The sequence below is a fragment of the Chelonoidis abingdonii genome, chromosome 1 (genome assembly GCF_003597395.2).
Source record: "Chelonoidis abingdonii isolate Lonesome George chromosome 1, CheloAbing_2.0, whole genome shotgun sequence".
NCBI lineage: Eukaryota > Metazoa > Chordata > Testudines > Testudinidae > Chelonoidis > Chelonoidis abingdonii.
In genome coordinates, this window is record NC_133769.1 from 72,000,010 (window position 1) to 72,015,768 (window position 15,759).

Genomic DNA, 15,759 nt, shown 5'->3' on the forward strand with positions numbered 1-15,759 from the left:
TGAGAATACGTTTCAGGTTGGCAGGTTGTCTGTGGGCAAGGATTGGCCTGCCACCCAAGACCTGTGAAAGTGTGGGATCATTGTCCAGGATGGGTTGTAGATCCCTGATGATGCGTTGGAGGGGTTTTAGCTGGGGGCTGTATGTGAGGTGTATAAGGTGCCACAGGATTCTCTGCTGCTTTTACACATATATGTGTTGTTCAACAGTGACATCTTTGATAATTTGGCAGCAACCACCATCCAAATGGTCAGTCAGGCCTGTAATCGGTGGGTCATTGGCTAGTCTCTCTCCGTCAACCAGTACATTCAGATTGTGCCTACATCTTGCTCTGTTGTCCTGCATATTGTTTCTAAGATTTGACCTTTTTCAGCTAAAACGTAGTCCAAACCTTTATCACTTTCTATTTTGATTACCACAGTTTTCTCTTTTTCTGTGGCCCCCCTGAGGCTCACATAGTCACCACTCTGGCTTCCTTCCCACGCTCCAGTTGGTTCAAAAAGCTGCAACTAAGATCATCCTCAATCCCTCCACTTTACTCTCTTTTCCCACCACATCAAATTCAAACTTCTTTTTCTTTTCTCCAAGGCCCTTCACAAGTTTCCTTCCTTTCCTGTCTGCTCTTGTCTCTTACTATGGTGCTCCACTTCATCACTGGCTCTAGCCTTGTCTACCCTCTGGTCTGCTTCTCCTCCAGCCATTCTCCTCCTCCTCCTTCCAAGCTGTCCCTTTATGCATGGATCACCTTCCTCAGTGTAATAGCTAAGACCACTACCATCTCCTCCTCCAAATCCCTGCTCGACTTTCTTCAATGAAACGTACAGATAATTAGCTAGTTTATTAAGGGTGATTTGAGAAAAGAAGTGCTGGGATGTATTTAATGTGCAATGATTTTATTTTTTTAATAGTCATATAAATATACATAATGTATATTAAATATATATTTTGATTCCTTTCTTCCTACCCTCATTTCTTCTTACATTAGATCAGGAGCTTTTTTTTTTCTTTTTTTTTTTTTTACAAAGAACTATGTCTTCCTATGTGTTTGTACGTATAGGTGTAGGGTCCTTATCTGAAATGGCCTTTGACCATTACCGTGATAGAAATTATAATGAAGTGCCAGTGTGGTAGACTGTAAAGGAACTTTGGTTGGAAGGAGAGTGGCAGTGATGCTGAATTTCAAGGGTGATGATTTAAAAAGGAATAAAATTAGGGGGATTCCCATTGCACTTGAAAAATGTACTTAAAATATTCTATATTAATAAAGTTTGATTTCATACTGACTTACTATTGTACAACAGTACAATATTAAATAAATCTCATTTCAATATTTTTTGTAAAATGAGAGGAGAAAAATGAGTGGTGGACAAAGGAGAGAAGAAAGACAGGCAGAACTGTAATGAAAGAGATATATGAAAAACTTTCTATATCTTTCTCTAGATACTCTCTCTTCACTGAAGTTCACAGGCTTCTTTTCTTCATTGAACCTCACATATAAAAGAATCTGAAATTAATGATTAGTGACACCATTGTACAGTGTCATAATTTCTTCTTTATGTTTGTTGTTATACGTATGGAGGCTGTGCAGAGGATTGTTTTGTTTATTTAGAATTTGATTTATGTAATATTTTCATTTTGTGCTTACTGTATTTCATGATTGTTAGTGCACCATGTAACACACCTACTGCTACATAATGAGTATTCCTGTGTTCTCCAAACATTTGAAACCTGAGCCCCCTGAAAATCATCTTAATTTATATATCTTTCTTCCCAAGCCCTACTCAATTCCACTCCTCACACTCAAACTTTAGGAAACTGTATAATACGTCTCTCCTTTATACATATATAAATTGGGCTTGTGTGTTATGCATATACACACAAATGTGTTTATATGTGTATTCATGCAAAACAGTTAATTTAGAACCCATGAAACAATTGTGAATATTGTCAATAACATTTCAAGGGGGTTCTTCCCAAGTTTAACTACTTGTTACTACTTCAAGTTCATTTGCAAAATATAATTATTCATTAGTACATACATATACTCCTCTATGGCTCTTCTCTGAGGAGATCTACTTTTGTCAGTCTCTAAAGAGTGGTGTCCGAACCCTGGGTAGGGCATGCCAGCTCCTTCAATTTGGGAGGTGAGAGTCCCACAGTCTCCTTCAAATTCCCCTTGAGTCTTTGCAACGTCAACTGCAGTTAGCATAGCCTGCAGCATATTCTAGTTGTTGTCTTCTCCAATTGGGTGAGGGAGTCCACATGCTAAATCCATCAAAACTGGAGAAAAACTCAAGGAACTTTTCATGCCTCCTGGCCAGTCCTTTGTGCTCTCTTTCCCAATTGCACCACATTTTGGAAAATGCTAGTTTTGAATGCTATGGAAGAGTCAGATATAGCAACAGTTTGTGGTATCTATTGTATGTTGGAGCATTTTGCTATCCTGGACACTTTTACTGCTTTTATTTGTTCATAAATTTGTAATACTGAATGAGATTACAGTGGAACTGGATTTCTTTATACATGGTATGTTGCTCTTACTTTCCAGGGTTTTTCTCCATATGCACCTGTATCACTCATCATACTGTCCTCTTCACTGTACCAGGGATGCCATACTCCACATTTCATTTGTCCACTTCTCCAAGTTATTTCACTAATCCTTTCTCCCCACTACCTGCTATGCAAGTTATGGCATTCCTCAGCTGGCTGACAAGCCCACTACCCTCTCAGTCAGAACTCTCCTGAAAACCAATCTTTCTTGTGATCACACAAGAAAATATAACAGACTAGTTGGTAAGGTAACATGATTATGTGTGATATGATACTGATATACATGTATACATACAGGGCTGGCTCCAGACACCCAGGGCCGGTGCAACCATTTAGGCGACCTAGGCGGTCGCCTAGGGCGCTGGGATTTGGGGGGCGCCATTTTCTTCGGCAATGACCGTTGCAGCCGGATCTTCGGCCGCCCTGGTCGCTGCTGGCATTTTAGCGGAGGGAGCTGGGGCAGGGGAGTGTGGGGATGGCCGCTGCGAGCAAGGGGGGGCAGCCAGCAGGTGAACTCCCGCCCAGCGCAGTGCTGCGGACTGCCGTACTATCCTAGGCACGAGTGACTGCTATCACTTCTCGCGCTCCAAGCTTGCGGCGCCTAGAGGCGTGCTTGTTCATAGTGCGGCGGAGCAGCCGGGTACTGGGGCCGGGGGGCGTGCTTCAGGTTGGAAGGTAGGGGGGTGGGGAGCTGCCATGGGGGTGGGGTGCCTCAGGCGGAGGGGGGAAGCTGCGTTACGGGGGGCACCTCAGGCGCGGGGGCACGGGGGGAGGGGGCACAAGATGGAAGTTTTGCCTAGGGCACGAAACATCCTTGCACCGGCACTGCAGGCACCAGCATTCCAAGCTGGTGCTTGGGGTGGCAATCTTCAAGGGGTGGCAGTCCCTGTTGTTTTGCCCCAAGCAGCGCGCCGAATTGCCGCCGCGGGCAGCGGGAGCAGTCCATGTGCCCTTAGGGCGGCATGTGAGTTTCCGCGGTCGCGGCAATTCGGCAGCAGCTTCTATATTTGGCTGTCCGAGACGGCTTCAGCTAAACATAGAAGCTGCCGCCGAATTGCCGCTGCCGCAGAAACGCACCTGCTGCCCTAAGGGCACATGGACTACCCCCGTCACCCGCGGCGGCAATTCGGTGTGCTGCTTGGGGCAGCGAAAACTGTAGAGCCGGCCCTGTATACATAAACACACACAAACCCTAGCAATGGCTCTGATCCTTCAGTTTGTTACGGCAGTGTCACATTGTAACTCCAGAAAAATCCATGGAGTTATTTACTGGCAGAAAACTGTTGTAATGGAGAATCAGTCCCTATATAGACATAGTGTGTGTATGTGTAAACAATATGGTGAGAGTGTGTATTATAGAGGTGCTGGTTATGAATTGAGTTGCATTTTGTACCTTAAGTAGTTCTGTTTTGTGCTGTTTTGTATGAAAACATATGAACAGCATGTTCTCCACAAAATTCCAGTGCTTACTCTTTGATTTGCAAGTAAAATTACAAGTAAATCTATTAATTTGTTTATGAATTAAAATTAATTAAAATCTAGGTTATTTAGGAAGTTAAAGGAATTAAATTAACAACCTTAACTCTGCCCTGCAGTGATGCCAGGTAGAGACAAGTTGTCATGAATCTCTATTGTGATTTTAAAAATCAGTTTAATATAATCTGGAACCACAAACACTTAAAAGACCATGGGATTATATCATGATGTCAGTACAAGAAAGAATAAGGTTGCTTGAGTGTCTTAACTATGCATTTCGTACTTTAATATGTTTTGATTTCTGTTAAGTGTAACCTTAACCCTGAATTTTCTGGATTTATAGTACTTAGTTTTGAAATAAATACAACATTCATGTATTTTTTTTTTTTACTCTTAAGTTAATGATACATGTTCTCAACCTTAACTCTATCTCAAAAAAAATATTTCTGTCCAGTAACATATATGCCTAAAGCCTGAGCTGGTATAAAATGGCATAGCTCTGACTGCCATGGAGTTGATGGAGTTCTGGTGATTTACTCTAGCTGAGAATCTGGCCTATTATATAAAGCCATTGTGCCATTCAAACTTGTATTATCAGGATGTGACCATCACTGCCTGGCAATGACATGAAAGAGTTAGCCAAGATAGACACTTAAACCTACTACCAAAAAACAGTTTCCAGTTGCTTCCATCTATATCACACAAAGAGCAACCAACAGCTTATCTTCCTGAATAGACACAGACTGGCAGCAGTGCCTCCAGGCACCAGCGCTCCAAGCGCATGCCTGGGGTGGCAAGCCAGTCCCTGCGAGGGTGGCAGTCAGGCAGCCTTCGGCGGCTTGCCTACGGGAGGTCGACCAGTCCCGTGGCTTCGGCAGCAATTCGGTGGTGGGTACGCCAAAGCCACGGGTCTGGCGGACCTCCTGCAGCATGCTGCCGAAGGCTGTCTGACTGCCCTGCTTGGGGTGGCAAAAAAGCTAGAGCTGCCCCATGCAGACTGGGTCATGATCCAAGTCTGTATATCTAGGTGTCACTCTGGACCGTACCTTCACTTTCAAGGAACACCTTACCAAGACTTCCCTTAAAATAAAGACAAGAAACAACATGATCAAGAAACTTGCTGAATCTACCTGGGGAGCCAGTGTGCAGATACTAAGAAATTCCGGTCTTGCATTGTACTATTCTGTCACAGAATATTGCTCCCTGGTGTGGCTCAGCCATTTTCAGAGAGGACTAGTAAACACTCAACTGAATGAAATCATGTTTATAACAACAGGTACCATGAGGGTGATCATTTTGGGCTGGCTATTGGTCCTGTCCAATATCATCCCTCCTGACATCAGGCAGCAAGTTGCCTTACAGAATTTGCTCCTGAAGTTGCAAAATATGTCACCTCTATCCTTTTTTAAAGATGTGTTTAATCCACCTGGTGCATTTTAGCTCAAAGTACCTATTTGGACAATTCCCCTAAGAGATTTTTTTGTGATCTTCAAGTGGCATACTCGATGACAAGAACAAAGCTTCAAATATAGCCAATGACTATCTTGTGACAAATCTAACAGTCCAGTCCCCTGGTTTTGACTTTCCATGCCATCTTTGGGTAAAGCTCAATCACTTGAGATGTGAAGTGATTAGATGTGCCACTAATAACTGTAAGTGGAGTCTTTGTGACTTTTTCCTTTGCCACTCTGGCCAGTTAGAAGATGTAGGCCATGTACTTTCAGGCTGAATCTATCAGCAAGGGCTTGCTGGTTCCCTCACGGACTTGCATAATGCCCTTTCTTCAGCTATTGAATGGTTAAGATACTTAGACTAAAACATTTGGTTTGATTGTCCATGTAGAAGCAATCGCAACATATATAGCACCTGGTCATCTTACTTAAAGATTGTTGTTCCTTTTACCCTCCATCCATCTATCAGTCAGTTTTGTCTTATTTAGAGTTTAATCTCTCAGGGGCAAGGTAGTATGTCTTTGCTTGTATTTGGAAAGTGCCTACCAAGCACACTGAGTGAAGAAGCATTCATTCAAACAGGATAAGTGTTTTCTTTCCTGATTTAACTTGAGTCAAGTTATTTACTGTCAAGAGAATAGATACATCTTTATGAATAGAAAGGATTTTTTTTTCCACTAGACCTGTTAAACCGATTTGTTTTACAGCTTGACAAGGAACCAAGTCATCCACTGCCTGGAGTAAAGCACTTAAATCATCAATAAATGGCCATTTTGCCCTGCAAAGAGAGTCGAGTTCACTTCTCTAGACTCCATATGTCATTCCTCAAATGGGCAAAGGGTTGGCAGAGCCGCAGAAGTGGCACACTCAGCTCTGGGAGTGATATGTTGGAGCGCAGTGCCTGTGAATCTGTCAGGTGATTCAAAGGGTAATGCTGGCAGGTTCCAAAGAGAGTCCTGTCCAATAGCACGGATTCAATCATCTGTGTCTCTGATTTACGGACGTGCAAGGAGGTCTGGGTCTGGATTACAGAAGTTCACAGAAGGTACAAATCTGTGTAGATCCACTGTCTAGTTCATTGCTTGCAGGAATGAGGGGAAGTCAAAATTGTACAGTCAGTGATACTATGCTGTTGAGATAACTAGAAGGTCTGCACATTTTTTTTCTCCTTTGGGCATAATGCATTGCACATACCAGGGGCTCCTTTCATCCCTCCATTCCCCCATCCAAAAGCTTCTCATTGACTCTGCAGATGCAATAGGCTTCAGAGTGACACACACAGAGTGTGATAATCCCGGAATCTTATTATACAGCGTAGGGGAAGGACATGTGACAAGAGGAAGCATGGCCTTGTCATTAAGGGGCTGGACGAAGATCTGGGATCCATTCCTGGCTCTCCTACTGATTCTCTGTGTGACCTTGTCTGAGTTATTTATTCTTTTGGTGGATCAGTTGCCATCTGTAAAATGGGGATAAAACTGCTTCCTTCCTCCCACCCTTCTGTCTTGCCTGTTTAGAGTGTAAACTCTTCAGGGCGGAACTGTCTCTTACTATGCGTTTGTATAGTTCCATACATAGTGGGCTCCTAACTGAGATTGGGCACTATAATAAAACAAATATTTATAATAATTAATAAGAAATGTAACCTAATACAACTATTGGTTTTTAATTCATCAACCATCCACTTCTTCTTAGAAACAATTCCAGGTATCTCTTATATTCATTTCTACTTTTTCTCCCTTCAGTTACTTAATCAAATCATTCTTTTAATTCTCACCATCTGTATTTTTGATTTGTATTTTGGTTGTGGTAGACTCTTGAAAGTCTTTAAATCAAGGCTTTTGGAAGCTGCGGGCTTGATGCTGAAATGACTGGGTGCGAGTTCTATAACTGCAAAGGTATTTCTGCTGGAAACAAGGCGTCAGTGAAGAGGAAGAATATACAGTAATTGTGGTCTAGTCTTCTAGGTCTTCAAAAAAGGAGGTTGGAAATCCTTGTGGAGTTTGTTTGGATTTTTCTGGAATACTGTGCACAATTATGCTCTCCTGTGTTTAAGAAAGATTAATTCAAATTGGAGCAGGTGCAGAGAAGGGCTACTAGGATGATCAGAGGAATGAAATGGAATACCTACCTTATGAGAGGGTACTCAAGGAGTTTGACTTGTTTAGCCTAAGCAAAAGAAGGCTGAGGGGAAATATGATTGCTCTCTGTAAATACATCAGAAGGATAAATATCAAGGAGGGAGAGGAGTTATTTAAGTTAAGTGCCAATGGATATAAACTGGCCATCAACAAGTTTAGGCTTAAAATTACTTGAAGGTTTCTAATCATTGGAGTGATGGAGTTCTGGAACAGCCTCCCAATGGGAGCAATGGGGGCAAAAAACCTAACTAGTTTCAAGCCTGAGTTTGATAAGTTTATGAAGGGGATGATATGATGAGATTGCCTGCAATGGCAAGTGATCCATCTGTAACTGCTAGTAGCAAAAATCCGTGATGGGGAGGGCTCTGAGTTACTACAGTAGATTCTTCCCCAAGTGTCTCGCTGGTGGGACTTGCTGACATGTTCAGGGTTCAACTGGTTGCCATAGTTGGGATCAGGAAGGAATTTTCCTCCAGGTCAGATTGGCAGAGACCTTAGGGAGTTTTCATCTTCCTTTGCAGCATGAGGCCTGGGTCACTTGCTGGCTTAAACTAGAGTAAATAATGGATTCTCTGTAACTTTTGAAATCTCTAGATCATGATTTGAGGATTTCAGTAACTCAGCCGAAGGTTATAGTGCTATTAGAGGAGGGGGTGGATGAGGTTCTGTGACCTACAATGTGCAGGAGGTCAGACTAGATAATCACAATGAGTGCTTCTGGCCTTAAAGTCTATGTGTCTGTGATACTTCACGTGATTGCATGGGTGTAACGGACAGCACAATGTACATTTGTATCTCTGTGCTTGAGATGTGCAAGTAGATACTGCTCCAGCTGCAGAAAAGATGTGCTTTATTGTATTCAGCCTTGTTTGCTATATGCATATGGGTAATTAATAGTAACAATACTCTTCCAAATCATATTTTCCTCTGTCTGGCAGTTGCATGATCTTCCCACTCCTTCCTTCCTTCCTTCCTTCCTTCCAATCAGCAGGTGTGTAACGTGTGTGTGTGTTGCGAAATTTTTAAGATTCTATTGATCATGTAGTTAGTAACACTTTTCTTGCACATTTAAACATCATCATTAAAGAAATATATTTTTTAAAATAAGATAATAATAGATAAAATTGAATATTTCATGATAATGTATATATCACTGATTTAGAAAAAGCAGCCAAATAACTTCTTTTCTTCTGTTGTCTCCCACAGGGTGCAGCTTTAATTCGAATGTTGGCTAATTTTATGGGTCACTCTGTATTTCAGATGGGCTTACAAGTAAGTAGAAAGCATTCTGTCTTTTTTATGTGTATTTGTAGCCTTTGGCTATTTTTTGTTTGTTTGTTTTCAAGCAAATATTTGTGCCAGTGTTTCTCTTTTTAAAGTTTTCAACGGTTGTGATATCATCATCTCCCTGAAGATAAATTTGATAGGAAGCATTAGTTTGTATAACATCAGAGCCGTCACTCAGCAACTGAAAGAATTCTCAGTGTGTCAAGTGCCACACAGTTTCGCTTTCATTTGGTGTACATCACCAAGTGGAAATCATTTTCAGATATGTAAGAACTTGATTATCCGTCACTGAAAGAGCTTGCTGAGGCAAAAGCCACTTTGCTTCAATTACATTTAAATTTTAATATAAAATAAAAATGAACTATGTCAATCTCACTAGAAAATACGTGGCTGCGAAGCTAATCGTATTTTTCAGATAAATACTTCCACCTGCCCCATCAAAACCCTGGAGTTTTACTTTTACCTTTGATGAACATGGAGTGCTCTTTGCCTTAATTATATTTTGAAAACTCCCTCTGCCTTTTTAAGAGGTTTAAAGAAATAACACTTCTGTTCAAAGAGAGAGAGAAATTCACTGTGGATGAACTTTTACCAAGGATGAACTTTTTCAGCAGTAATTCAGAATCCCGTTATATTTCGTAAACCATTTTAAAACAAACCAAACATAAAAAAAATCAACTCCTTTTATTTCTGTTATAGTAATAAGAAATCTGTTAAGAAATCTGTTTAAGTAACTCATGTTACAGGCAACTGTGATTGATGAATTATGTATGATGCAGTCTGCTACTTAGAAATGTCCTTTAAAGTAAATTGATGTTCACCTGAAATACAATTATGCTAAGATGGAAAGAGCAATCAATCTTATCTGTTCTTAGTAAGCTTTTCATTTTGAAATTTAAATAAACTACATATGGGATCAGGTCATATTTTAACACAGTAATTCTACCTCTAACCAAAATGGATTGAAAGATAAAATATAAAATAAAAGTTAAATAAATACACTGGTTATGTCATATAAATATGTATTTAATGTGATATACAATGAAAAGAATCCTATTGAGGAAATGTCGCTTTTCTAGAAAGTTTGCAGGGCTTTGATCAATCAAGCTTTGGAAGATAACTGGGTCACGGGAGCCAGAAGGCTCTTTTCAGGTCACTGGCCTTATCTTCTACCCCAGACAATAGGCCTTCATCTGGAAGGGTTTCCAGGCACAAACTTGTGCACATGAAGAGCGAAATCCTCACTCTTTTAAAGTCATTGGAACTTTTGCCATTATCCCAAAGGAGCCAGGAATTCACCCAGAATTTTTTTCCCTGTTAATATAGAAATTTAAAGTGCTAGACTCTTGACATTTAAAATTTGTAATGGAAAGTAATACCCATTGAAGCCTGCCCATGCAGAAAGTTTTCTCCACTCAAACATCTTCAGAACAAAAGTTTTAAACTCTGGCGATGCATTGTCAAAAAATGTTACTTTGGCATCCATGTTGGTGAACAATGTGGTAATGATGAAGAATGTAAAAAGCTTTAGTATCACAACAGTCCATGCAACATAAATCAAATTGATTAGTCATTTACTGTGCATGTATTGCCATTGAAATCAAGGTATTACTCAGTGTTTGTATGGATAGCAGAATTATACCTTAAGTGAAGAATAGATGAAAGAAGAATAATGGTAACAAGCACTGGGGGGTAGAGAGAAGGAAGGGCAAGACTAGCTCCTTTCTTTTCTCCTTATCTCTTTATTTTTTCTTATGATAATTGCATACCATCACCAGGTATGTATTTTCTTTCTCATAATACCTCAACAAAAATCCTTTACTTATCAAAAAAGCAACTGATTTTGCTAAAATGAATTAGAAAAAAAGATGATAAAGACAAAAGAGTGGGCTTTTTGTTAAATACATATGAACAATGAATGTACACTAAAGCAACTGCCATAGCATAGAGATCTATATGACTCTGGTATTCAGCAAACTATTTGTGAGGAGATAGAGAGCGGGCAGAATTACTGTATGAAGTACTGAGTTTCACAGCATACATTAGTTTGAACCTATCACGAGTAACTGGCCTGTTTCTTCAGATATGCTTTTGAATTGCCATTGAATTATAATGTTGGACCTCCATGATGAATTTTTTCTCGGTCTTGAAAGGCTATTGGTTCGCCACTATGACTACCAGACACTGGAAAGGCTTGGTCAGCATCGCTCTCTCTGATAATGTTTCTGAGCTGCATAAGCTTGTGGAGTTGGATTTGTTGAGTTAGTTTCAGCATGCAGTCACCACCAAGGACAGTAACTTGTAATAGAGGTTTAGATTTTGGGTGAGATTTTATCTGTAAATGTTTCATATGTGAGTACTTGGAATGGACGTGTTCTTTATATGATTTTGTATCACTGAATTTCATTTTTTGGAAAAGTTTATTGCTACAAGCCTAGAAAACCTTTCTGTGTTATCAATGACTTCTCATATTGAATGTGGCTAGTAAACACAGTAGTTCGGAGGTCTAGTGTTGTGTTTAAACAGGCATCCACTGGCATCTCAAGCTCCCTTATGAGGCTCTTCTGTGCTAGTTCATTCATATTTATTTTATACTTGGTTTGATTATTTCTTAGCCCAATGTGTATGGATATATGTTTGTCAACATTACATTTCATTTGTAATGTGGCAGCTCATAAATCATACAAATCTGTATCCTTTTGAACTTCACTTGCTGCTGTATTTGTGTTCATCACTCACTCTGATTGAGTGCATCATCAGCAGTTTGAATTAGTCTACTGTAGGAACCTCAGGCTCTGTGATAAATTATAACCTCATGTACATTAAAATGTACACAGTATGTATGGGAGAAGTCCTTTTGCACGGTCCCTTGGATAGACACGTAATTACTTGGTGCTGAGTGGTCACTATATTGAAACTGATAGGCCAACCTTTTAGGAGAGCAGTCTAGGGAAATGTGGAATATTGGCTATTTTTCACTACAATAAAAGTTGCCATTTGGACCAAGCTCCTTTCATCTGTAATATTTATTCACAGCTCTTTAAACAATTTTGCATTCCTGTGTTCTACACTGTATTATTGTGGCTCTTAAATTGTGCAACAGTCTGGTATGTGGAACTCTGTCGAAGACTTCCTAAATTTCAAATAAATCATTACGCTGTACACTGTTACCTGACTTGTTTCTAAGCTCCATTCAAGAGTCTAAAAGGAGTAGATTCACCTTTCCTTATCCATGTGTTCTACACTTTCATCTGTTAACATTAAAAGTAAGCCAAAAAACATCTGGAGTTGACCCAGTGCCACTGCAGGTCCGAGATCATGTGGGAATAATAATGTCAACAAGAGTGCCAGCACCTACTGCCTTCTCTGACCTCTCTCCAGTTCTAATATTCTCACTGTCTGTCACTCTTGACGTTGAGATTATACTAATTAAATTAATTCACCTCTAAAGTTTTTCTTTAAAGGGATTTGTATTTTTTCTTAAGAGTTAAGTAAGTAAGCAAAAATACAGTCTTGAAGGACTTGTATAAAACACTATTGATTTAATATTTTTTTCCTATAAAATATAAAAATGTGTAACATATTATTGCCCTATTCAAAGGCCATTGAAGTCAATGAGAGTCTTTCCATTGGCTCCAGTGGGCTTTGGATCAGAATGTATCTACATATTACAAACACAAAATATTTGTTAAAAGAACATTACTAAGGTTGCAAAGTCAAGCACTCAGAAGTTAGGAAATGCCAAAATTAAGATTTCCTATGCAATCGTAACTTGGTCCCCTTTTGTATATAATTGGAAACTGTCGCATAATACATGTGATCACTTACTTTTCTCCATAGGGCCCCTGTGTCAATTGGTTCGCCCGTAATGAGCATTTGTTCAATATTTTTTTTTATTCTTATTGTTCGGTGTGTGGACCCAAGAGAGCACGCGCTAGTGGGCACAGACTCTTCTTGCCATTGCCAGTCCCCCAAAGCTTGACCCCTTCTCGCCTGTCCTCTCCAAGCTATCCCTGTCCCAGTTCTGTTTCTTCCCATACCAGTCTTCTCTCCAGTCCCAGTCTCAGCTTTTCACCCGAGTTCCAGTCTCCTTGCCCCGCCAATACCAGTTCCCTCCACCCCAGCTCTTCTTCTGATCTCTCTCTTCCTTCCCCACTACAAGTTCCTGGGCCCTGTCTGCCTCCCTTCCTTGGCCTCCAATATCAGTCTCCCACTACTCCCTTCCTGGCTCCTTGCCTCAGTCTCCTCACTCCCAATCTCCTTGTCCAACCAGTCCCAGTCTTCCCTCCTCAGTGATAGACTCAGTGATATGGCATATAGTACACATGTATCCTTTTGAATGCATTCAGTGACTTTCATTCTCATATTTTGTTGCATATGAAGCCCATTTATTATGATTTTCTCCTGCAATTTTATTATGGGAATTATTAAGAGAAAGATCTATAGATATGAATCCTCAGATAACATCAGCTGGCTCATTAGCTGTTTTAAGATACAGTGAAGTATGTGTATTTTCTTTCCAAATAAACTTATATTTTTTCCTGATGTGGGCTCAGTAGCAATCTCATCCCTGTTCCTGTGAACCAGCAGAATGGAATCTACACAGTGTAGAAAAGTACACGTTTTATGCCTGATCCTACAGTCATTGTACAATCAGAATATCCACTGAGAAATTAACGGGGATTTTACGAGCACAAGGATTTCAGAACTGGGCTACTTGTAAGTCCTTGTTAGATAGTATGCGCTTAAAACCAGAACAAGCAATTTCATTTCCATGCAGACCAATGAGGAAAATTCGAAAAGAAGCTGGATCCATACCGAACAAAATACGACTTTGTTTGAGCTCTTATTAAATATGATTTTCCTGAAGATTCAGTTGTTGATCTTAAATAGTCAAAGTTCACCAACTATTACCAGAGATTAGAATCTGATATACCACCATTTTCCTCATAGCTATAGTAAGACAAATTGTAACTTTATTGTATCTTTTGACAAATGTTGACTTTTTAATGGCAGCCACTGTAATTGCACAACTAAATGTGTTTTCAAAAAATTACTGTGAGAGAATTTGTTGATGTAAATCAAAGCAATGAGTCTATCGGCATAAAGCCTGAGGAAGGAAGTATCTCAATATTAGTTTTTTGCCGTAGAATTCTGTTTTCTATGATAGTGGTCGAAAGAATGGTTTAGTGATCTTAGCAATTTGAACAAACAAACAAAATTAGTTGTGCACAAATAGAAATATCCAATGTAAAGTGTGATACAGCATGGCCAGAGGGCAGCATAAGAGTGTTAGCAGGGGGCCTTATTCCCTGCCAAGGGAGGAAGGTTTGCTTTAGATTAACTAGAACAGCTGTAGCCAATTAGAGCACGGTGGGACCTGAGTAGAGGGCGGCCAGGTCCCTCCCTCTCCACTCCCCTCCTCCAAGGACACTAGGGGAGTGATTAAGAACTGGTTCAGAGGCAAGCAATATCGCCCTGAACCTACCCAGAGAAGAGAAAGCGCGAGACCCAGAGAACAGTACCGGCAATTTGCCACACGTGGTGTCAGGGTGGGATCTGCGCTGGGGACATAGTCCAGGGGGAGACATAACCCTCCCACCCTTAAGATGGACGACTGTGGTCAAGGCCCTTATACATGCCACCGCGGCGCCCAGCAGGAGGCTACCAGGGTCCAGGCAACCGCCCAACAAGAGGCGACTAGATTGCAGCAAGAGACTAATCAGCTGCTGCTGAGTCAGGCTGCTCAGGACCGAGCCCTGCTGAGAGACCTAATAAGCCAGATGAAGACCCTTATGGAACAGAATCACCACGGGGAAGGGACCCGGACCATACGGGCTAGCCATTACTTACAAAAAAATGACCAGGGAGGATGATGTGGAAGCATACCTCCTGGCTTTTGAGAGAACAGCCCTGCGGGAGGCCTGGCCCCGAGAACAATGGTCTGGTATCCTTGCCCATTCCTATGTGGGGAAGCCAGAAGGTCTATTACGATATGTCTGCAGAAGCTGCAGCAAACTATCCCAGCTAAAGGCAGAGATCCTGGCCAGGTTCGGAGTGACAACGGCAACTACGAGCCCAGAGGTTCCATGAATGGCGATATATGGAGGACAAGACACCCCGAACGCAGTTGTTTGACTTGATCCACCTGACCGGAAAATGGCTGCGCCCTGAAGCCCATAGCTCTGAGAGAGATGATGGAGGTACTAATATTGGACCGGTATATGCGGGGGTTACCACCAGGACTCAGGACTTGGTGGGTCAGAATGACCCCTCTACCTATGATGAGTTGGTCTCCCTCGTGGAAAGACAACTGGCAGCCGCGCGAACTGTTCCAGACTCCAAGCGGGGAGACACGGCAACCCAGGAAGACAACCCCAAACCCAAGGCCCGGCACTGTCGAGAACTCTAGAAAAACTATAACCGGGAGGAACGACAGTGAGGAATGGCTCGGCCAGAAAGGGACCTGGGGTTTGGGAAGAGTGGTGGGGGGGCCGGCAACTAGCCCAGGCAGGGGGTATAACCGGAATGAGGGACGGTGTTATGAATGTGGGAATTGGGGCATATAGCAGCCCAACTGTCCCAACAAGGAGGTGCCTATGCAGTGTAATCTGGGAGTTATGGGGAGCAATGTGGCCTGATCAACCTGGTAGGGGTTACATTGACCTCACATGGATTTACCAGACAGTAAAAAATGAATGGGTATAAAACCATAGCATTAATAGATGTCGGGAGTGCTGTCACGTTGGTCTCGTGGGAAAGTTGGTGGGAACAGACCAACTAACTCGGCCAAAAGCACAGGGGTAACATGCGTACATGGCACCGTGAATTTTACCCACAATTCCAGTACGGATTG

At 41.4% G+C, this 15,759-nt stretch overlaps 1 protein-coding gene across 1 annotated transcript in view; it reads left to right on the forward strand.

Annotated features, from left to right (window-relative positions):
* Positions 1-15,759, forward strand: part of TRHDE (thyrotropin releasing hormone degrading enzyme) — a 327,679-nt gene that overhangs the window by 195,658 nt on the left and 116,262 nt on the right. The window contains exon 7 of the mRNA XM_032767020.2: positions 8,823-8,888. Coding sequence (XP_032622911.1) covers positions 8,823-8,888 — 66 coding nt within the window. The remainder of the gene's footprint in view (positions 1-8,822; positions 8,889-15,759) is intronic.